The following is a 25,250-nucleotide window of genomic DNA, read 5'->3' on the forward strand; positions in this document are numbered from 1 at the left end:
ACAGTAACATTTTTATAACATAATTATTTTCTTTCTTGCACCTTGTAGTACATCTATAGAACCGGGTCCAAACAATGCTCCTTGGGTGCTATATTTCATGTAATGGAGAGCACCCTCCGCAAAATGTGCGCTGTTCATTGGAGGGCTATCTTCTGTAGCCTACTTCTTGGATGGCTGGTATAATCTCCGTGGACATTCCCCACATCCTTTTGATCTCAGTTTCAAGATCCTTGTACTTAGATAGTTTCGTTCTGATAGTACAGCTACAACAATCAATATACACTTCCTTTCACTGTTATAATGATAATAATAATAATAATAATAATAATAATAATAATAATAATAATGCTCTTAGTGTATGTATGTATATATGTTCAATGACAAGTACATGCAATTTGATGAAATTCTTGAATTCACAGCATGTGAACAGCAGTCTACGTGTCTGAAAGCGCGTGAAACATTATTAATTCGCCACCTGGTAACTACTGATCAGTCATAAGGCACTGCCCCGACATTTCGTGTTCTCTCCAAAAATAACATTTCTATGTTGACTCAAAGTGGAAAAACATACATGTGTACCATATCAGAACTGATTGTGATTTGACAGTGCCTTGGGAATTTAGCACATGTTATCATCTGTATAAAGACAGTAGCCTCCCTAGTATTAACACATTTCCGAAGACCGTGCTCACGATACGCCACAGAATGAGGGGAGTTTTGTTCTTTTTTGCCCTACTTGTGGCAGGTCACTGCCAAACCCTCTTCATCGGGTAAGTCTACTTATAAAACTATACATGAAAAGCATACATGTAAATTCGTTGTTCGGAGGTCACACATCGGAAAAAACTACAAAACTGAAGCACTACAATCAAGCAGAGTGCAATGGGCTGTTGTACAGAATTTCACAATACAATTGGTTATCATTATGAAAGATACATTATTGGGTGCATTGCACTACATTGGAAAAGCACATCAGCTACACGAATTATTCACTAAAAACTCATTACAAATTGTTTAAACATATTATTTTTTTAATTGGTTTTAGGAAAAAAATCCAGAGAACTTTCAACATAACAAGCGGTATTTGTATTAATGCCATTAAGGCATTATTTTATGAGTAATAATAATAATATCAATAATAATAAAATGCGAAAAAATGCAGAAGCTATTTGTTTCATTTTTAAGAAACAATCTAATTGTTTCTTTTTGCAGGGTGAATCATCACAAACATACTTTCGGGTATATTTCTAGAATGGCAGGTTATGTTCTATTAACACAAAAGCATTAATCAAACAGACCACTGGGTGGAGATATAACTGCACGTGTGACGATACCATCAAGCCCCTTGAAAAACAAATTACAGAAATGGGATATTCTTTGGCTGACTACGCAAATCTGTTCAATACATTTGTACACCTAATTTAGATTGAAATTAGTAGGCCCACATTCAATTATAAAGAAGTACAATTACATTGTGAAATTCCCAAGGGGCTGATTAATTTAAGAGGAACATGATCAATTTTTAAGAAACATGCACACCGACGGATGATAATGATTTTAGTGCATCTTAATGCTTAAGATGCATCAGTTCATTAGAAGTAATTCCTTTTTCTAGTATCTGGAAATCTGAAATGTGAAAATGTGGCATTCAAAAGTCTGTATCTTTACAGATAAACATACAGCTGCAATGCCATAAATGAAATCATTTTTTGTTTCAGAGACCAGGTACTCAGGATCACAGTGAAATCACAGGAGCAACTTGGCCTTTTGCAGTCTCTGGAGGAAGAGCAGGATTTAGAGGTAGAGAAGCCGTGCTGGGATGCATATCTTCTTTCAGCTTAACGAAAGCAAGTGGCGCACAAGAAACAAAACTTCTACATCCTTATTTTCAGGGGAAACATTACATTGCACAATAATATGCTGAGATCACATTGTGAGATAAAAAAAATATGAAGCACATTCAACAAAGCGGAGTGGGTGTTTGTGGTAATTGTGTCATCTTTTTACTGGTTGTTAATTCTCAGTTACCGTAAGCATTGCTGATTCTCTGTTTAACTGTTTCCAGTGTACTGCAATACATTATACACACACACACACACACACACAAACACACACACACACACATCTATCTATCAATTCTTATATGTGACATAAAAATATTATGCAATAATATTACTGCACTATATAGAGACAAAAACAGTTTGTGAAGGACAATGAAACATTGAGTGGCTGAATAAAAAGCATGTCTGTTTTGTTGGAAGAAGAGTAAACCTCACTGATATTACATTCATCCATTCAAGATTCTGAAAAGAAGATAAAAAAATAAGTTAATCCAAGTCACTGCCCAGCACTCAATGGCTTTAACGGAAGTGGCGTCTCTTCTGATCTTCTCCCAGCTCGACTTCTGGCTTCACCCCGTCTCCTCTGATCTGCCTGTAGACATCCGAGTGCCTTTTGCCAGCCTGCAAACTGTCAAAGTTTTCCTGGAATCAAACGACATCCCATACTCTGTTATGATCAAAGACGTACAGGTAAGTTAGACACAGAGCCACGTCCTATTGTCATCTAAAAGGGAAACATTTTTATTTTCAACATTTTTACAACTTCTGTCTGTTCTGACACCACTCAACAAAACACAGCACATTGATGGGAATAAAGTGAAATGAAAAGTCTGAAGATGAGAGACTGAGCTGCTCACCGGATGTGTTTCAGGAAGTTTTGGATAAGGAACAGAGTGACATGGAGGCGAACACCATGAGAGAACGCAGTTCAAAGAGTTTCAACTTCGGAGCCTATCACACACTGGAGACGGTGAATCCATGCCCTGATACCCTTGTTCAAGTCATAAAACACACACACACACACACACATACATGCAAGCACCTGCATGCACATGTTCACTCTCATGTACATGCACACATACACACATAAGGATGTGTACATTCATTAATACCACTCAAATGCATGCACCATTACATGCCCTGAAGTCTAAACAGAGCGGTTCAAAGGAGTAAAATGAATTTTCTTTCTTCCCCAGATTTACAACTGGATGGACACCCTAGTTGCTGACCACCCCAGCTTGGTGTCCAAAGTGAACATTGGATCTTCTTATGAAAACCGTCCCATGTATGCCCTTAAGGTATGAAAGTATTCATTCACGTTGAAATGAAGTTGTACAGTTTGATCTCCTTTGGAAAATGAGGTCAGTATTTGTGACCACACTCAATTAATCACAATATGAATTGTGTTTTCAACTAAAGAAACATTATTTTGAACATTCCCTCTCCCATTCTGACCATTAAACTGTGTGTGAGGTGCTTGTTGTGTCTCAGACTGGTTCCTAGAATGCACCATGGGTTGGTGTATGAGTGTGCACACACATGCGAGTGAGTGTGTGCGTGTGGTTAAATGTGCTGGCAAATCGGTAGTAACAGTGTTCCTGCTCTGTTTCAGTTCAGCACCGGGGGCGACAAGCGTCCAGCCATCTGGATTGATGCTGGGATCCACTCCAGAGAGTGGGTGTCTCAGGCCACAGCAGTGTGGACTGCCAACAAGGTGAGCATTCACTGACCCACTGTCAACTGTCCTTTGGCCTTAGTGGCCACACTTGCTGAATGTGGATATAGACCCTTGATATCCTTCTCAGACATAAAGCTGCAGAATGTGCAGAGGATTACAAGAGCCAGATACAATTGATAAGACATACTTAGACAATGAATAATGCAGTTTTGCGTTGTATCAGTATCTTAGGAATTAATAAATATCCGATCATCATGTTCAAAACATATTGATAGAGTATGGTGATGATTTTTTTTCTGTTTTGGAATCATGCATCCAATTATTGTAATTAACACAATCATCTTTTGTTGTATTTGTTCAGATCGCGACTGACTATGGCCGTGATGCCTCCCTCACATCTCTCCTGAACAACATGGACATCTACCTGATGATTGTGACCAATCCCGACGGCTATGTGTTCACTCACACTGGCGTAGGTGCCACGTCCGGATCTTTATAGACTATGAAGCTGATGTTGTGGGAAATGTCTTAATGTCAAATTAAGAAGTGAGACATGTGTGCCCCAGTAGCTGTCACACAGGGGCTTACATCAGAACACATACAGACAGTCCGTAAGTTACTTAAGGGTTACAGTCAGGAGGTATTTACATAACTAGAACTTAATGTTGCTAAGATTTACTCTTGAGCCATATTTTCGTAAAAGTATCCCCTACCAACATTATTGTAGTGCACGGTATGTTCACACCACAGTGTTATCTCATAAATAGTTCTTCTGTACATACTATGCATACAGATTTTTAAATATATTTTTATATATAATATTTTCAGTGGACTTATACAAAGTCAAATATGGAATGATTTGTATCCAGAGACTGCCGGTATAACTGTTTGTCCTGTTGTTTCAGAACCGTATGTGGCGCAAGACTCGCTCCAGGATCTCTGGCTCTAGCTGCCGGGGGGTTGACCCCAACAGGAACTGGGATGCCGGCTTTGGTGGTAAACATCAATTCCATTTACTCAACATTCTTAGCTAACTCTGGAAAGTAAGGTACCAGGTAAGCATAGATACAGTTCACCCATTCTGGAAGTGTAACAGACTTCACGATGACATACCGTCTACCCAAAGGGCTGCCCATTCGCTCAAATTTACTCACTGAACGTTTTCAAGAAAAGAGCTCAGGTGCCTCGATTTTGTAATCTCCTCTCACTCTGTCCACATGTCTAGTGTGTCTCTTCCTGTGGCATTGACCCAGATGAGAGGGTGACAGGTGGAGGTGTCTTTAGCTGGTTGTAGTCACTGCTGACCACACGTGTGTGCTGTGTGCAGGTCCCGGAGCCAGTAGGAACCCCTGCTCCGACTCTTACCACGGCCCTTCTGCACACTCCGAGGTGGAGGTCCAGAACGTGGTGGACCTCATCAAGAGCCACGGCAACTTCAAGGCCTTTATCTCCATCCACGCCTACTCTCAGCTCCTCATGTACCCCTATGGTTACTCCTGCAATGACGTCCCTGATGCCCCCGAGCTGGTATGCCCCCACCCCCCGCCCCTCCACACCCCTGTCTGGCGGCCTCCTCCTGCCTGCTTCTCACTGATTCTCTCACTTGCTGCCCTTGTTAGGACTCTGTGGGTAGATCGGCGGTAAAGGCCCTGGGGTCCCTGTATGGAACCAGATACCAAGTGGGCAGCATCTGCAAGATCATCTGTGAGTAGCACCCCATCCTGGGGAGATCTGACCCTTGTCCCTCCGTGGACCATTCCCCCTCTCCCTCCACACTCTGACACTTTCAATTTCTATATGATAATCTAACATCCGTGACAACTGCTATCAACTAAAGGCAGTGGATTAGCATTTGAGTGTAAATTACAGGGTGAAAAGGTAAAAAAGTTAAGTATAGTGGGTAGGTGTATGGTAACATCATTGATTATGCAGGCACCTATTTTTGTTATGACATCTGTCAGTAGATTCTCACAGAATTCCACTGCCCCAAACAACAGCATACCATTCATTTGTGGAAGGCACATTTTTAAGTTATCAATCCTTTTGAGTGAAGTGCATCCCTGAAGCATGAACCTTGCACGCAAACAAGAGCCCTATTCTGTCCAGCAGACGGCCGCACCCTGTGCCTGGTTGACCCCTGACGTCTGTGAGCAGTGAGACAGACAGGGATCTTGACAGTCTGTGTTTAGCCTGAATACCAGCCAGCCTCCCTCAGCCCAGACACTGAACAGTGTTCAGGCTTGATTAACCACTTATTTCAGCCTCTCAGACAGAAAATTGTTGGGAGAAATCACTAATGAAGAACTTTCACATTTGAATTCCTAAGTGTTTTCAAGATGACTTGATTTTTAGGCACCTATTTGGAGCTCTTAGTGATATTCTAGAGAAGTATACGTCCAACCTCTTCTATTTCCCTTGGAACTTAAAACGACTGAGATAAATAAACGAATCAGTCTACATTTGATAAGAATTATACGCTTTTTGCTTGATCTCTGAAATGGATTTTTTTCATGTCGTTATTCAGATCAAGCAAGTGGGGGCAGTATTGATTGGTCCTACAACAATGGCATCAAGTACTCCTTCGCTTTTGAGCTGCGTGACACAGGTCGCTATGGTTTCCTGTTGCCAGCCAATCAGATAATTCCTACCGCCTCAGAGACCTGGCTGGCTCTGAAGAATATTATGGAATATGTTCGAGACCACCCTTACTAAGGGTTGCCACAACCCCTAAAATCTGGACATGAACATGCCTTACACTTCCCTCAATAAAGTGTTGAAAATGACATGGTTTTTGTATTTCCTTGAAACTGAAAGAGTGTTTGAGAGATGAATAAGAGATTTTAGGATATAGGACAATATGGGAAATATTAACAACATATTATATGTTGTTAATATTTCCCATCTCAATTGCATCAATTGCATTTTTTACTGCATCTCAATAATATGTAGAAACATATTATTGAGATGCAATAAAAACATTCATTACAATGTTATCACTAATATAACAATACATGGGTACCACTGAGGACAATAGTTGGCATATTGTTTGCCACATGGGTTTTACAGACATTTCACCACAAAGTGTAATTACAGAGTTTATCAATTTGTACATCTATCTGTCTATCTACAGCTGTATTTATCTCTGAGCGCCTTACGTGTCTAAGAAGGAGAACCACCCTAGAACATATCAGTCATGAGAATTCCTGTATCAGCTGATCTGATGAGTCAGGAAAATGTTATTTTTAGATGTTTTCACCACGCTGGCAGAGATTAAGTAATTTTGGCCACTTATATTATGGCATACTTCACTTATTTATACTCTCACACTCTTTGCCATATAATTACAACATAGGACAATCCATGCATTAAGTATTTTGATAGCAAGACACCTCATCAGTTACAATGAATAATACTCAAAAGTAAACTGAACGCCTTCCGTCTAGAAAGTATGAATTAAGCAATTGCACAGAAGTGTCTTGTCTTGTATATGTGGTAGAGCTTTGATAGATTGGTATGATAGGGAAGTATGTCAAAGCTTTTGAATCTTAAATTCCAAAATATATCTGATAACATTACAGTTTTCTTTGAGGAATTTCTGTATATATTTTCCAAAGAGGACGTGTGATATGCATCAAAGGCAGAAAACTCAAAGGGAACCCATGAAATATTCCACCTGCTCTCTTCATACCTGTGTGTGTGTATGTGTGTGTAGTGTATATGTGTGTATAGTACTGCTCTGTTGAGATGATAAAAATAAATGGCTGCACAAAGAGTTGACATTTTTTATAACCAAATGTTACATTATTAAAATGAAATAATTACATGGAAATATAGAAATAGCCTAATCTACACTATATTCCAAAGTAAAGCTGGTATAAGGAGCTGGCGAAGCCACTTCCCTTTGCACTCAGTTCCAGAGACAGAAAGAGGAAATAGGCTTTGCTTTATATTTAGGCCCCCTCAGCTGAAAATGCTGATGGCCAGTGATACTTCAGACTACAGTCCTGGTCCATGATGTCTGCTGTCATTCAGATCTCAGGTAACACACTTACTCATTTATCAGCACACATGAACACTAATGCCATGGCATTGCCATTGATTCACTTATGTATCAATGGACACAAATATTAATTGAGAAATGTTTGTCTGGTATAAAGGGCTTAATATATAGCAAGTATTATATTTATACTTATTTGATAACACTTATTTATAACATTTTAGGTTGAAATAACTTACTAAGATAATCCCTCAAAGCATTTTGCATTGGATTGTATATACTACTGCAAAGGTCACCAACTGCTAAATTTAATGTATTGATTGAGGGGTGCATTTCAGTATTTTTTGTTTCAAAACAGAACAGCAAAAGTAATTCAAATGCCTGTGTTGTATTCAGTATGATTGTCGACGATGACCCCTCAGAAGTGACCACAATTGTAAACAATCTCAATAATAGATTCTCAATTATAGAATCTCAATTACAGTTCCGTAAACATTTTACTTAAAATTTATTGTTGAACAGAAACCGTTTTTTGCAACGTTCTAGTGGTATAGCAAAGTACGATTTCGTGTTTTGTAGGAGGTTATAATCATCATCATCTACAGGATAATAATGCCATTGAAAAATGTCATTGATTGACTGTTAATTATATTATGTACAGTACCGCTGTTTCACTGCTCATCTCGCTGCTCATCGTCTGGGCACAGATAATGCCGGCTTGGAAGTTTAATTAGAATTCTAAAAACAGACACTATTCATTTGGCAAGAAGGTAATGTTAAATGTGTGAGCTGTCGAACTGACTGACAGTGTTTCTATACAGTTCTGACCATTAAATTTACTTTAACCCACTGCTACCAGCATGTAGTGACATCACCAGTACGGAATAATGTAGTTGTATACTGGTAAGAATCTGACACTAAATTAACAGGCTGCTGTTGTAAATTCTGACTTACATATACTCTATATATACACTCAGTTGATTGCCCTGCTAATATCGATGATAAAACTCACTCACAGTACAGAGTGAACAATTGTGTCTGAACGATTCAGTTACAAATCTCCACGAGTCTCCGAAACTTTACCTCATTTCGAGGGCATTTACAGCATCCTGGACAGCAAAGATAATTTGTTGCTACATCCTGTAGTATTCTGGCCAAAGAGCAGCAGTGTCCAGTGGCTTGATCAGTAATAGTACGGGTATTTGGGCAAGGGGCATGGTGAGATACAGCTATGCAGTCTTTACGATGTTACGTAGTGCCGGAGCAGATTGTTTTTGTTTCTGTTGACTTCCTCTGACCATGACACAGCAGGAAAGCCCTCCACGGCTCTTTTTAGGGACACTTCCCCTTTCTGAATGTCACCAGATATTTTGCTTTATAATTTCAGGAAACTCCATTGGACTTACAGCTGCTTGCAAAACTGTCACGGGTTTTCGTGCCGTCCCGTGTGTGTGTTTAGAAAGGAAACGTTTGTGTTTGCGCACGTTGTAGCTCTACGAGGAGCGTAAGGTGGAGAGTGGCGTGGCCGCAGCGGGCACATGAGAAACTGAGTCACGATGGGTATGACTAAACAAAAACAGCACAACGTGAACTCTAAAATGTGTGATGTTTCACATCAGTGAATGGTCTCAGAAGGATGCAATAAAGCAGAAGTTGCGTGAAGTTATGCCAACAGAAGCCACAACAATCAGTGTCAATGCTGCCTGTTTCCCCATTTCAGTGCTTTCAGGAATGCCCTGGGCTGCTGGGAATTAAAGAACAGAATTAACAGCTGTAGGAAAGAGGGTAGTGTCCAGCAGACTATGAGGGAGGTGTGCATTAGGAGGATTGTCTGTATTAGGGTTTATGAGAGAAATGTGCACTAGGAGGAAGGGAGGTGTGCAGTGGGCTGCATGAGGAAGGTGTGCAGTAGGAGGAAGGGAGGTGTGTAGTAGGCTGTTTGAGGGAGGTGTGCAGTGGGAGGAAAGGAGGTGTGTAGTAGGCTGTTTGAGGGAGGTGTGCAGTACGAGGAAGGGAGGTGTGTAGTGGGTTGTAGGGGATTGTATGCAGCTTGAGTAAGGGAGGTGTGTGGAGGGAGGGAGGGAGGTGTGCACTAGCCTATATGAGTGTGGTGTGCAATAGGAGAGAGGGACGTATGAAGAAAGAGGAAGGAAAGTATGTAGTGGGAGGGAGGTGAGTAGTAGACTATATGAGGGAGGTGTGGAGTGGGAGAGAGGGAGGTATGTAGTGGGCTGTAGGGGATGATGTGCAGTTTGAGTAAGGGAGGTGTGCAGTGGGAGAGAGAGGTGTGCAGTATGCTATATGAGAGAGGTGAGCAGTGGGAGAGAGGGAGGTGTGCAGTATGCTATTTGAGAGAGGTGTGCAGTGGGAGAGAGAGATGTGCAGTATGCTATATGAGAGAGGTGTGCAGTGGGAGAGAGGGAGGTGTGCAGTATGCTATTTGAGAGAGGTGTGCAGTGGGAGAGAGAGATGTGCAGTATGCTATATGAGAGAGGTGTGCAGTGGGAGAGAGGGAGGTGTGCAGTATGCTATATGAGAGAGGTGTGCAGTGGGAGAGAGGGAGGTGTGCAGTGGGAGAGAGAGGTGTGCAGTATGCTATATGAGAGAGGTGTGCAGTGGGAGAGAGGGAGGTGTGCAGTATGCTATATGAGAGAGGTGTGCAGTGGGAGAGAGGGAGGTGTACACAAGGCCTGTTCAGTTGTTTTATTTATATAGGGTATCGATTCTCAATTTCTTTCATTGTTAACTCTAAGCTAGAAACATTCCTCATTTCAAAACAGGAACAACTAAACTAGTCAAGCATGGCTAGTCAGAGAGTGGGAGTTAGCTTTTTTTTGTCAGCTGTGACAAAAGTGACCACAGATCATGTTCCCCCTATGAGTCAGAGGGCATGTCTGCGGGAAATTTTTCACCACAATGATGAAGCAGAAATGTCAGTGCTGATAGTTACATTTGCTGACTTTGACATGGCTATCTAATGCTATTACATTACATACATCATCACATGACCACCCAGGCAGAGACCTGCTGTACTGGAAATCAAGGATGGACAATTCTGGTCTGGTAGGACCACAAGCTTATCTGCCTCAGCACGTGAGCTGTTTAATCAAAGCGGCTGATTCTCTTCCAGGGAATGGACAGGCTAAACTGGCTGTGGATTTGCTGAAAGTTAAAACATGGTTTCCTGTCCCTGCTGTGGATTTATGAGCTTGATGTCTCTCTAGAATATGCAATAAGCATGTCACTGTATAGCCTGCCATATGAAATAAAATTAATCAGGTATTTAAAGAGCTTGACAATGGCGTTAAAAATATGTTTGAATGAATCTACCTCTGAAGGTTATCTGCAAATTTGGAATGCAATCAGTTAATGCACACCCATTTTGTGCATGCATTTACATTAGAAACATGTTGGTAATGTATTTATTAGTGACATATTTATTAGAGACATATTTATTAGAATTTAGTCTGGTGTATGATATTTGGAAAGGTTTATAGGATCACAACTAAAAAAAAATGTTGTGTAATGGCGACCTCTAGTGAAAATTTTAGAGAAACAAACATCTGTGTAGCAAAATGCTGTGCAGTGGATGATATGCATGCAACAGTAGCTCATGGTACATCTTAGTGTAGCTTGTTACACATGAGGCTTTAGATCATGGTACATGTGCCAGGATTATGATCTGACAACAACAGTGAATAATTCATCTTACTTATAACACCTCATCAAATGAGAGACAGTTTGGGATAAAAGCTATACTACTTGTTCAGTATGTAGGCGACTACCTGCTGTGTAATGATCTAATTTAGTGCAGCACCTGCTCCTGGTTTTATATTAAAGACAGCTGGGGTCAGTGATAAGGTCTTTTGCTCTGCACTCAGCTAAGCTGTAATAAGTGTAGTCAGAAAGAGAGACTAGCAGAAACCACGCTGTCCCCCTCTCTAATTTAGAGGATAGGTAAGCACTGGCATGCAAATCCACCATGAAAAAAAATACAGGACACAAGTGATAGATGGAGAGCCCTTGTGATGCCCTTCTGGTGAACGATGGAGAGAAGGAGTGCTTTGACAGCTCTTCAGAAATATATGCTCTTCATATTAGTGGCGGGTTTACAGGAAGCGGCCCGATCCTTCGGGCAGATAAATATTTGTTAATGATCCTTCTGGAGCTGGATTGTGGGGGCCTCTCAGTGCATGGAGCTCGCAGACAATCTGACATTGTTCGCCCGGTTCCCTAATCAGAGCGGACTCCGGAACACCTCCACAGCAACACGCCCATCATCTGTCTTTCGAGGTAGAATGAGTGATGCTTTTTGACTTGTCGAGCTGCGGGAAGAAATAGTTGAAAGGCAGACGTGCCTTCACAACAAACCACAAACTAACTGCAAGCACCAGAGGGGTGAGAGGTCACAGAGGGGATGACACAAGAGAACAAAAGCAAACTTGTCTTGCCCTTTCGCTGGGGGGGAGAGACCCATTAGCCAAGCCTTACCACTTAGTGAGCGGTCTGTAGTCTTCTCCTGCTCTTTCTGTGCTCCCAGTGCCTTTGCCATGCGAGCTAGCTAGTTTCCCCTCAATTTATGTCAGCTATTTTAGGTACTTACAGTAGTACAAGCAATGGGCGAATCTCACGCAACAGCTGTCTCACGCAGCAGCTTCCTGAAAGCGCATCTGAGCAGGATTTCAGATGTCTGAGGAGAGCTGCATACAGATTCATGCTGGAAATTTAGAGGTCAGAGGAAAGGGAGAGAGGCATGCTAATTCCTGTACCGTACGACACTATATTGTGCGTATTTTGCATTCGATTTCTTCACAACTTTACCTACCTCTATGATGTCTTTACATCTGTGTCCCCTTCTGAATAATGGCTGATCAAGAAAAAGTACTCATGATGTGATTAGGGCCTATTTGTAATAGTGGCAAGTATTCAGTGCTAGAAATAGGAAACAGAACAAAAATAAAAAACACAAAATGGAAAAAACATTAAAAGGATGACCTAAGGACTGAATTTAATACATTGATTCCTACATCGAAACCCATTCTCTGAGAGAAGAAAAACAAACATGCCATAAATTATTCAGAATGAACCGAGCCTGCTCGACATACAGAGAGCTCACTGCGCAAAATCGCATCTAAACGAAATGACCGAACACTATGCTTTCCAATAAACGCGATCACACAATGTATATGACTGCGGAGTGGCAGCTTTGGGGGGGGGGGGGGGGGGGGGGGGGGGGGGGGGGGCAGTTAATGTTGCAGGAAACTGTGAAGGGTAAAAGAACGTGCCGGCCAGCGACGGGGACGGAGGCAATCGCGCAGAGTCCGTCTGCCGCTGTGTCGTCTCCTCATTATCCCTGCTCTCTGATTCACGTCCTGGGCAGAGAAAGGCTTTCAGGGCCATCAAGCTGAGAGCTTCACAGGAGGCACAAAGGACAAAGAGAGAATTAGTGGTGAAAAGAGCAAATAAATAGGTGCTTTTACTTGAAAGGCCGGTGACAAAGCCTGACAGGCCGCTGAAAGACAGAGAGAGAAACACTGTTTGCTTTTGTCACCAGTGCATGATCAAAACAAGGCCTCCAAATGAGCTGGAGGTACGGAGCGCCACACAGAGAATTGTCCCTGGGAAGGTTTTAATGAGGAGAGGGGGGTCACCAGACTGTGACACAGCCGCTTGGAGATCCTTCCAGAACAACACACGCTTCCTGTTGGCAGGACAGGGGGAGGACGGTCTTCACAGATGCGAGCAGGACTTCTGAAGCGCCTTTTACAGGACGGTGGCTCCTTCTCCTCGTCCGCCGAGTATTCGGCGGCCCGTCCGGCGGGAAGACGCGTTTCGGTGGCTCGGCTGGGGGAAAGCAGGGGGTTGGTTTCCTTTTTTCCTTGAAAAGGTGGAAGAGCCCTTGTAGCTGCCACTTTGAATCTTTCAAAGAGTGCTTATTGCCCACAGTAAGCCTTAGTGTAGGTGGTTGTCTCTAAAGCCCTCAAAGCTCTTGAGATATAAATACCTTGACAGCCTCCTCTTGTCTTCAGGATCACTCTATAGTGTATCAGACAAAAACAGCCATGGCAAATCAAACACGGCTCTGTTCTAGAATCAATACTCGCTGCATGCTCCACTGTTCCACAGCTTCACCCCTACATGTAAGCTCCCATCTGAAACTTGCAGCTTTTACTCAAAACGCTTAACTTTCCACATCTAGGTGGTCTAATTTAATTTCTAATCAAGTTTCAGGCTTTCAAAAGAACAGCTGTATATAAACAGAGTAACTGCTATTGAGCATTTGCAACAAGTTTTGCTGAAAATTTGAGCTAATTCTACACTAACTTGAACTAATCGTGCTCCATGTGAAATAATCCTGAAAGAGACACCAAGACTCATTACTAATGTCTTGGACAATTTGTTTGATCCAAACACAGTATATTATTGCTGGGCAAAGATCACTGCTATTTGATTATCTGTGTTTTTGATTGATTTCCCAAGTGCTTATCAGCAACGTAACTGTCCAAAACAGTTTAGTACTGGAGACTCAGTAAGCCCAGGCGCTGGCCATTGTTCTAACACAAGCGTCTTCTCCCGGAATGCAGATAAGAGGGCATAGCCCCTGTTTCTCTATTTGTTCCTCACATTGGAAACAGTCTCTAATAAGGGCAATTATTCAACTGCGTTGGGCAGCGCTGCAGGCGGAGAGAGAGGGAGACGTTGAGGAAGCTCGTGTCGCGCTGCGTGCAGCGGCGAGACAGGCAGAACAAGGCCTGCCAATTACCCCGCGTCAGAAGGCGCCGAGCGCACTCACAAGCAGGCTCTTCCGCGTCGTACCCTCACCTTATTAGAGAGCACGCTTCTGTTTGCCCTGTTTATTGTTCAGAGCGGCATCTCCGCCCCCCCCCCCACACACACACAATCCCCCGGCCTTGCCGTCCAATGGGGAATACCGATGAGCCATGACCGCTCTCGCTCCAGACGGACCCGCACGAGTAAGGGGAACGGCAACAGGTTGAGTCCCGCCGTTCCCACATGGGAACTCGCCCTTTCTGTTGAGTACTCTGTGGTGAGGTCTAATCCCCTTTCAATGGTGCCCATGCCCTGGCTCTCCCCTTCTCCCGCTCTCCCTTCGTAATTTACGGGGGCCCCCTCACTCCCGGTGCCTAATCGGCCACTTTTGCTGTCCGGCCAGCGGCATTGTCATTCTCATGTTCATTATCCCCACCTCCTCTTATCCGAGGGAGTCCGTGTGTGTCACTCATTAAACACGGCTCTGAAAAGGCATCTCTTAGACAGCCAATTAGCTACAGGACACGGCTTCTGAGAGCAGTGTGACATCATCCTTTGTCGTTCATGCAACAGTTGCCAGTACAAAGTGAAGCCGGGCATCATGGGCCCCCATTGAGCAGACTCCAGTGTGGAGATTAATAACCTGGTGGTCACCTCACAGGTCCGCGCAGCCCTTGAATGATGGAAAATGCGACGTTTGTGCATTTCCCTGCCAATCCCAGCTGTGCACCGCTGCTTCTGTGGATTAACTCTGATGCGGACACACTTAGACAGTTGGTGTAGTGAGTATTCTTCACTTCATACGGTTAACAAGATGAATAATGTTCAAGTTTAAAAAAAAGTAAATTAACTCAAGTAATTTGGCTTCTGTGATTTTAACAATGCAGGATGTGAATTGTCTATTATCGAATGTCGTGTTAACAAGTTGTGTACAAGGAAATTACTTAACCTCATTACGCACAGAGATCAGAGATATAGAACAGACATTAAACATGCTTAATTTTCGATGGGCACATCTCTACGAAGCTTTGATTAAATGATATAGAAATGAACCTATGCATAGACACACATACAGAGGGAGCCATGCAGACTACATACTGTATCTCGGAGGTTTACTGATGGGATTTGAGACCCCTGAAAAGCACTGGTCCAGTATTTAAGCTCATCAGTGTTACTGATTGCTTCTGATGCTGATTTCACATTACCTGTCTGGGTATTACAAGGACATACAGTATGCAAAACAGGCTGAATTCATATTTTTACAGTAAGTGTTTAACATATTAACTTGCAATATGCTACTTTATGCAGTACATAAACATGTAACATGTGAACCTACAATCATATTTAGAAATGGCCATTCTGCAAATGCCATTTTCATGGACTTCCTGGTGAGTTCAACAGGGGTTCCACCTCTGTTACCCCATAAATTCTGTAGTTCTGACTTCACACACAATTTTACTACTTTGACTTGCTGTTTCAATGGGTTAGGAAAGAGCCATTTCTGTAATGAACTGATCAGATTTGAACTTGTATCACTACTAAAACGAGTTAGCGCTGACTGACCATGCAGTATTGCTGCACTGAAGCATATGACTGCAAATTTTCCCAAGATATTGTTAGTCATTATAGAGTGAATAGTTTTCATTATTTGTAAATGATAACATTTTCTGTCAACAGAAGCATTTTTTTGCCCCTCTAAATTGCACTCATTCAGTTTACATATGAACTGGTTCTGCCTAACACAGTAATTGAAATGGTTTATGGACGACATGCTGCTTGTTGTTACTATCGCTACATTTTAATTATATCTCAGCAGATTTCCGCAGAATGCAAAGAAGAAATGTGATCATCTGAATGAGGTCCCATCAAAAGAAAAAATACTTCTAATGTGGTGTGAGGGGCTCAACAAATAAGCCTTTTAGTCAACGGCTATATTTCAACCAGCGAAACACTGCCTTACAAAAAAGGGTAATTTCATTTAAAATGAGATTACAAAGGTGTATCCGCCCACGTGTAATAATTGAAATCAAAGCCGCTGTGTGCCACAGCAGTGATCATGTTGTGACGTTCTGCTGGACACGCAGAAGGCCGCTTCCAGATGGTTATCAGATCGTGACCCCGTATGTGTTTGTGTCTGTGCAGTCTGACAGAGGGGGGCCCGCAGGAGGGACGATGTTCCAGCCCCAGTCAGGCCTGCACACGCAGCTGGGGAGGAGGCAGGCGGAGGAGCAGGATTACTGGGGCCCGCGGCCGCGCCTCTCCCCCTGGCACCAGCCGTACCCCCACGCCGCCGTCGCGGGGGGCTTCTACAGACAGCGCACTCCAGCCTGGCAGCAGGCGCAGCCAATGCGGAAGGTACAGTGTATCTGCCTGCCTGAGTCTCTCTGAGGTTCTCCTTACAAATGTAACCTGCTGCTCTTGCCAGTCAGACCTATAAAGACTCCATTGGACACATAGAATTTACATATCAGATGACGTGACAACTAAAGTTCAATTATTCATACTAAGCCAGTCTATCTATCTCTTGACTAATCTGTCTATCTATTTAATATCTATGTATTGTTTAGTATATCATAGTATCAATTTTACATCTATACCAGCTATAATTAATATATATTTGATTGATTTGTTTGTCACTGTTTATTTAATTTATTTACTGATTTATTTATTAGCAGACAGCTTTAATCGCAGCAGTGCAGTAAACATTTATGATTTTGTTGCTCCACTTTTGGGGCTGCAAGAGGTAATTGCAGTGATTACTTTGCTGAAGGATACGACTGAAATGTTGAACATTTTGTCAATACTTTCTGGATTAAATTAGATTTATCATATCAAACAGACTTCTGAGAGGTAGTAGCTGAGGAGTTCACTTGAAATAACTCTTGGCTTTAGGCTGCTTATACTTAACCTTTTAATGTGATTAACAAACATACCGATGTCCAAGCATTTGGGTCAATACCACCCACAAGGCCTTTTGTGTTTTAGGAGTCATTACTTAAAAATCCCTCCCCCTCAGCTTTTGATACATTGTCTGGAGTAATTCCCGACAAAGCGCTGACAAACCAGTAAGCCTCTTTATAAACACGGTCCCTTGCCACTGTGATCATTTCACTCTGATATTCATGCGCTGCGTGTGTTTATTTATATGTGAATATGACCCCCAGGCCTGAAGCAGAAGCTAAATCTGCTTCCTTTCTTTCTTCCTGCTCTGTGACTTAGTACGACTGATTGAAATAGTTTAACCTGCTATATCTGGAGCCGCTGTGCGGAGATGAAACAGAATGCTGCCTGCTCTGTTGCTGGAGTGCTCTCCGGCTTTCGCAGGAAATGACTCAGACGTTCAGAGGGAAGGAGCAGCTGCTGTAGAAGGGCTAAATCAGAGAATTCTGCTTGCGCTCCTCCTCTCTGCTTCTTTCTTGGAGGGAGAGAGAGAGAGAGAGAGAGAGAGAGAGAGAGAGAGAGAGAGAGAGAGAGAGAGAAAGAGAGAGTGAGAGAGAGTCAGAGTCTGGACTAGAATTTTGGCATTTAGTGAAACCTTGTGGGCTCTGTCCAAGGCAAGGGTTCGGGGTTCATCTCTGGTGAGGTGAACACTGCCAGCAAGGATGAGGACTCAGCAGAGGGTGATAGGACTCAGCGCACAGAGCTGAGCCGGCAACACAGACCCCAGCAAGGCTGGGTGTCCTCACAGCAGAGGCTGCCAGAGCTCGCCGTTGATTGGCAGGGACCACCCATCTTGGCAGGCTCAGTGCTCTCCCTGACACTGCAGGTGCTTCATTGTGCTGTGGACTGCAAAGCTCGGTCCTGCGGCCCACAGTACAACAGTGGGGGAGCTGCAGATAGGTTTTCCCAGGATGCCTCACACAGCTGGTTTCCAGCTGCCCGTAGTGAAAATTTGTCTGAGGTGTGTGGGTGCAATCTGCTTTGCTCCTGTTCAATGATGAATCTGGGACTAGGAGTGCAGGAGCACTGGAGGATTTAAAAAGGACAATGCCCAATCTGGGGTTGTAAAGAAGTAATAAATTTTTTCCTGTAAAGTATAGTTTCTTTGGATATGAGCAGTAGCTCTCAAACATTTTTTGGTTGTGACTCCTATGATTCTTTTATACTGATGTGGACACCAATCCACCGCCCATAGGTAAAAAATCTGCAAATACTAATGACTACATTTAGTGTATCTCGTACATGAAACAAGTAAGGGCACAACTTGCAACAATTCAGATGCAATTTCTCAGGCAGCAGAAGTCTCTGTGTTAATATTGTTTATTGTTAACAGCGTCAAAAATGCAAAACTTCTGCACCTGATTAGCCAATCCAGTTCTTTACTGAAGATCTGTGGGATAAAATGATTTAAACAGAAAGATCTTACATCTCTGATTTGTCTGCAACACAGACAGCAACTATACCGTGCAACAAATCTGTCCCCACATATCATGAGCTAGTCCTTAAAAACATTTTCAGTGAGACCCCCTGTTGTGAGCCCCCTGGGGGCCAATATCCCCAGTTTGAGATCCTCACATATGATATCAGGTATGTGACCTAGAGGTTATTACTTTTGCATGATCTATAATTGTATTGATTTTCAATTTTGGGGGGTTTGGAGAGCTTTTGCAGTGCATTAACGGTTTGGCAGCATCAACAATTCCATACTGTGCAGTAGTTTCAATTTGTCGGATCTGCTTTGTGATAGGGTTCAGATGAGGACGAAAAAAATGTGAGAGAAGGATCTCATGGATTTGAGGCATAACTTTGTTAACTTGCACTGGCCTTAGATGAACTGTGATTGAGGTGGAGGAGGCTCGGTTTCTACATAGATTGTCCCTTGTGAGGTCATGTTTTTCATCGGAAAGAGTAAGGTCTTATACAGTGCAAGCTCCCTTCAAAACATCCCGTAACCGAGAGGAAACTGGACATTAGTAGACATTACTGGCAGTAATCATGACAAACAGTCCATCACAGCTCTGGATGAGCGTGACTGTTCTTTTCAGGCGGAAAGTTCTAATTCATAACCTCACAGCCAGATGTCATCGTGTTAGCAGAATTTTCATTGCATACTGCCCCGATTACATGAAATGAAATTTGCTTTAAATGAATGATAATAAAAAGGGTTCAATAAGATGGTTCTGTTCACTAGTGTATTTGAAAAATGGCATCTGTGTAATTTTTAATAAATACATAGGCTGCCTCATTTATCGCATCAATATGTAAATTTTATTATATTTTCCTATTATTTCAGGCCCATTGTAACACATTTTATTGTAGACTATACTCACTCTCTTTGATCTAGCTGTTGGTAGTTTAAACATGGCAGACTTTCTTGATGGTAATGCTTCACCCCGTGTCCCCTTGTATTGGCCGCTGACACCATTCAGTACCACATCACCACTTTCATGCTAATAAAAAGGGTTTTACACACTAGGTCATGCTGCCAACGGAAGGACATGAAAAGGCCATTTGTTCCTATTAAGTCTATTGAAGACCATTTTATTTTTACATACTGTTTCAATTGGTCTCTCATTTTCAAGCTCTATTGCATATGTCAAGAACAACATCCATTTGCTTCTTAGAGGAAGTGTGTTGATTTGCCTTGATGCAAAAAGTAGTTTACCATTTTATTGCTGCCCCTCCCCCCACATGCCATCAGCTATATAAACGATTCAGAAGCAGTAAAATCCACTTCAGTAGATTTTGCAATGCATATAACGGATAAATAGAGGGTCTGTCATTGTAGTGATTGGCTTTACACTCTTCTTCCTGAGCTTGAGTACCCTTTTCCTTTTTATCTTCTGGAGTCTGGCCAGATTTCAGGGAGGCTGCGGCCACTAAAGGAATGCTGAATAGGATGACACCACTTCAACAGATTCGATGTGTAAGGGGTAGCTTTTCTGTGAGTTTTGAGCGCAAGGAGAGACACAATCAGCCATGCCAGCTGAGGACCAAGACCCTGCTATGAAGGGAACTCGGACTCTTGTTCTGGCCCTATAGGGTAGTAACCTCACTTTCAGTAGTGGACTTTTACGTACTGTCTTGAAGACACTGAGGTCTGCAATCTCACCCGTCGTAAGAAAGAGTGCATGTAATGGAAGTAATTAAGCCTGTGTTTACCCAAAAGACCAAGACTATGTATCAGACTAGTATTACTGATTTCTGTTCAGTACGCATGGTTTTTGTAAATCATCCATGCCTTTGTGTGAAATTGCACACGTCTTCAAAATATCAACAAGACTAAATCGGTGAAGTATTATAAATAATAAGACTGGCTGCAGAGGCAAACTATGAGAGTGACATTACATGTTTGGTCTGCAGATCTGATCTGTTTACTGGCAGGCTGACATGGCAGCTGGAATCTTACGCTTAGTTAGCCATAATCAGTAAATGTGTACATATCGAATTAATTAAGCAATCATCCAATGAGCGTAATTCCTTGATGAAAACATATGTTCTGATACGGAATCGTGAAATTACGGCAATGAACTCCTTAGGGCCGCTGCGCATGGAAGAGGGTACCTTAGTTCCTGTGTTCCGCGGAGCAATTCGGGCACTTACAGAGAGCTGAATGGGTTTTCTGAAAGAGGGCCACACAGCGCATTCTGAGGGTGGTAAAGCTCGCCCTGCAGCCCTCCCCCCATACACTATCCTGTGCTCACAGATGTCCCTCTCCCGGATGCCGTGTTTGCCGCCGTGCCAGCCGGGGACAGAGGCCGCTCTCATTTCAGACGCTTGTTCGGCTCTGAAACACACAGCCCCTGGAATCAACGCTCCATTAACAAGGCTACATACTAGACTTTATGAGATTAATGCAGTGCATGCAGCAGGTGTCTGCCAAAATTCCATTCCTATTTAAACCTCCCAGTCCATACCAACGGTTAATCCTATTAGGGCTAATTGAGTGAAGTCGGCAGTCTTTTTCAGTTAAACCAAGTTCAGGCACTAATAGGATTCAAAAGAAAGGTACAATGCACGGAATACCCAGTAGTGTCGAGCTGTAGCATGGAGCCCCATTTCAGTGTGGGGGTCTGTGCTGAAAGAAGTGAGGGTTGTTTGTCAGCTTGATGTGTAGAGGAGGGGGCTTTATTCTGGATTGCTCTTTACTCAGTTAGCACACACAAACACTTAAAAACAAAAAAATAGTTGTAAAAAAGTCACTTGATTAATCAGATATTTTACATTTAGATACACTAGCATATTTAGACATAGGCCTACAGACATTACAAAAGATGCCCCCCCCTTTGTTCACAATGTGCTAACAGGGTTGATGGTTGCAACTAGCTGGTTAGCTAGCATAGCGTTCACAATATTGAACACATTCTTTATCTATATGCTGTTTCTTGGCTAGATATTTTATGTCCTTTTAACCTGTGTAACTGGCTAGCTGTGTAGTTAGTCTTTGCTACTTATGAAAGGTATACTGTGCATTTAGCCTGATAATTTTAGATAGGTAGCCACTCACGTCCTTTATTGTAACAAAAAGCTGGTTGAGGAGGTTGTCCCTAAAGTGTTCAAAGTTCACAGACTCATCCCTTGTGGTGGAACATGTGCAGACCTATCAAATGTAGTTTTCTGCAGAGGGTTTGATACACTCCAGAAATAATCAGGATCTTACTCTTTCTTACAAACAGCACACATCTACTGTACAGGCCATTTAACCAAGGTCCCATGCCTTTTTTCCCCCCAAAAAACACACAAATAAACACGCAGGAGATGTCAGTAAGGGGAGAGGTGCAATGAGAGACACACGGAGCATAACCAGGGATGGATGAACATATTCTGGCTTTGTGCATACACATGACATCACAATATTTAACTTGTTCTTGGAAGCTCATCAATTTGAAGTATTAGTTATCAAGTAAGGCTTTAGTTAATTATTTGGCATGATTGGTAGAATTTGGTACGACTGGTACTCAAATGATGGCTACAGCCCTAATATACATGCATTCACGCTCATTAAATGTGCATCAAACATATCAAAATATTGGTGCACCAGAACAGCACTGCATGTAAATGTCAGAAGCACACCTCAATGAACATGTGTTTCTTTCTTTGATTGGATTAAATTGCCTAATCTTTAACCCTTTGAATCATGTGAATGGTAAATGGTACTTCCAATGGGTTAAATTTCCCAGATTCCAAATAGTTAAGGCTACTTTGAACTTTTCCTTTAGATCCAAGTAGCTTACAGCAAAAATAGCACCGATAACTGAGCTAATTTTAAGCCCTGAAAGGTTTACATTTGTTCCTAAAGACCAGAATTACAGAATTACCGCGCACAGCTCTCACACAACTCAACACACTCATGAATAAACATAAAGGAACTATAAAATGACAATAACTGTAATTGTGTTTTGTGAATGTGTTAGATGATATGAATCAATAATAATACATATTTGCATCATATAGGGCTGTTGTATGTCTCATTGGGGTTTAACGACAGAGAGGCCTTGTACTCTGAGGGATCACCTCAGCTAACCCTATCAAGAGGCAGGACTCTGCCACCACAAACAGCACCATTATCTGTGGGGCAGGAAATAAATGACATTTAGACAACATTTCACTTATTTGATAACAAGATTAAGGTGGAACCACAAAACGATGGATGCGTGGATGAGAAATGTCATTCAATTAGTTACTCTTTTATGCATAAAAACCTCCCCCATTGCCCTGCTCTAAATAAAAGCTTATTTAACAAGTGTTCTAACTTACTGAGTGTATTTGTAAGCTGAAAATATTGATTTTTTTCTACTTCCCCTCAGTGGGAAGTTCATCTGATAATAACTCTCTTCTCTATTATTACAAAATAATATTTCTTTTGTTTTCTGTCTCATAAGAAGCTCTCTAGGGCTCTGCATCTTGTCCGCAGTCTCAGAAGGCTTCCTTATTGGGCCACCATGCTCCATTATCCAGCTGATATGACACTCAGTGGAAATGAAATCTTATGTTGGTGGATGTTGTAAATGTCACTTGGATACACAGCAGTAGTTGTAAATATAAGACTGAATTCATGACGCTAATTGGTTTAAATTAAATATGTAGCAATTCTTTCAGAAGAAATTTGAAGAGAGAACATCACCCAAACAGTCCCATCATATACAGACACACTATGGTTATGAGTTGATTTTTAGCACTGTAATAGGGATTGCAAGCATGGTAAAACACATAGCAGCCTGGATGGCAGTGCTCCTCCTGTCAATATAATACTATAAAATGATGAAATCAAAAATAAGACTGCATTATTAAGATTTAGCTACAACAACAACAGCATAACCAACTGCATTTGTATACAGCATGTATACATAACTTCATGTATGGTCAAGAGCGAGACCAAGCATTTTTTTGACAAAAGTAAAAAACCAAAAGCAGGACAATGTTTCAAAGCCAAGACTAAGACTACAACTACTGTATATAGATGATTTGCTCACAGCCAGAAAAGGGGCCAGTCCTCTATCCTCCTAGTTCCTCTCCTACAAATTCAAATAGAGCACCCAGACAACATGGAACAGTAACAATCAGTAATGACATGTCTTATATCATCAGGCAATCAAGTCCCCATTCTAAAGTGAAGCAAACATATCATTGTAGCTCAGGAAAGGTATATATGGATTGGTCAGTACAGCATGACAACCTGAACAGAGAAAACGCGGATATATCTTGTCCCAGCTCAAAATCACAATATTAAACATAGTGTCCTACATTGTGTCCTGCGTTAGGTAACTGCACCAAATTTCAGCACACTTTAAACATGGCTCCTAGTATTTACAGTCCATCTCTGTCAAGGGTTGGTGGGCCGTTTTAATGGCTCAAACTGACATAAAGTTTAAGTTTGCGGTTGGCGCAGTGCAGTGGTCAAGGTGTAGTGCTGCTGTCAGGGAAAGCTGAAGCTAGTGTTCAGGGGCTGAGGGGAAGAGCAGGGCTCTCTGGAGGAGATCTGCAGGTGATGAGGGGCAGAGGTGCTGTGTATTGGAAGCCTGCAGGGTTTATCTGTCCATCTCAGTTCATCTGAAGCCACTAGCGTCCTGTGGGGCGGAATAATAACACCCCCCCCCCCCCCTCAGGGGAAGACAAACGTGGCAGCTCTTACACAGCTCGGAGCGCCCTGATGAAAACATCAGAGCCGGAGATTATGAAACATAAAGAGAGTGGGAGGCTGGACAAAAAAATGCCAAGAATTGGATTAATTGGCATAATGCAAGGTGGCTGGGCACAGCCAGGGAGAGTGTCAGTGTTAGGAGAATCCCCACCAAGTTAGGCCGTCTGCACAATTAGCCATCCGACCTCTGACCCCGCCAGAATAATTAATGAATAACACAAGGGATCAAGACAAAGGCACAGAGTGATTTGGTGAGTGCTGGCGAGTAATACATCAAAGAATGTTGGTAATTGGCCCTGTGGCTTTCATTCTTTGCCCTATTTCTTTCAATTCATTGACTCAAAATAATAGGTTCAGGTTCATTATCAACAGGTCTAAGCTCTGAGAGGGCAACACTTCAACAAGACTGCAATTGTGGCAGAGCTGATGGTGGAGTGGAAGTTGTAGACCTTCAGACACACCAGTCTGGAGAGGGAAAGTTGTTTTGTGTTTTGAGAGTGCAAGGGGCAGTAAACTTTTTGTTGGCGAATTCAGAACAATCATCTCCTCATAATGCTGGAATATAACTGGTATGGACAGGTAAGTTAATCTGATATGCCTATTAAAGGAGAGTGGGAAGTAAGGGGAATTAGTCTTTGAGCAGGAATTATTGGGAGCAATAATCCATTAATGTTCAGTCCTGTATATTTTGCCGATTGGATTAAATCCTTGAATGTTGTCAAAATGCAGTGTTCATGGGTCTAGATCAGGAACATAAGAGAGGTTTATCTATAAGAATGGCTTATATGTAGTCCTAGTAATGATATTTATTGTTTTGCTGGTTGATACATGCTTGTTAGTACTCTTCATTGCTGCTATGACGTAATGTTAGTCAGGGCTTCG

General features: G+C 42.2%; 2 protein-coding genes across 3 annotated transcripts in view; both read left to right on the forward strand.

The window, feature by feature from the left end:
* Window positions 1-705: 705 nt before the first annotated feature.
* Window positions 706-6,231, forward strand: LOC118770377 (carboxypeptidase A2-like). The gene is made up of 11 exons (XM_036518010.1): window positions 706-770; window positions 1,719-1,800; window positions 2,397-2,531; window positions 2,713-2,811; window positions 3,038-3,139; window positions 3,454-3,555; window positions 3,881-3,991; window positions 4,425-4,515; window positions 4,847-5,046; window positions 5,139-5,223; window positions 6,044-6,231. The coding sequence occupies exons 1-11, from the start codon at window positions 706-708 to the stop codon at window positions 6,229-6,231; spliced, it is 1,260 nt and encodes a 419-aa protein (XP_036373903.1).
* A 1,273-nt stretch (window positions 6,232-7,504) lies between these two features.
* The window catches only part of tfec (transcription factor EC), a 42,897-nt gene continuing 25,151 nt past the window's right edge, over window positions 7,505-25,250 (forward strand). For both annotated transcript variants that reach the window (XM_036517940.1, XM_036517941.1), the window contains exons 1-2: window positions 7,505-7,558; window positions 16,430-16,642. In XM_036517940.1, the coding sequence (XP_036373833.1) occupies window positions 16,460-16,642 (183 nt within the window). In that variant the 5' untranslated portion in view covers window positions 7,505-7,558; window positions 16,430-16,459. The remainder of the gene's footprint in view (window positions 7,559-16,429; window positions 16,643-25,250) is intronic.

This window comes from Megalops cyprinoides, chromosome 23 (genome assembly GCF_013368585.1).
Source record: "Megalops cyprinoides isolate fMegCyp1 chromosome 23, fMegCyp1.pri, whole genome shotgun sequence".
Lineage (NCBI taxonomy): Eukaryota > Metazoa > Chordata > Actinopteri > Elopiformes > Megalopidae > Megalops > Megalops cyprinoides.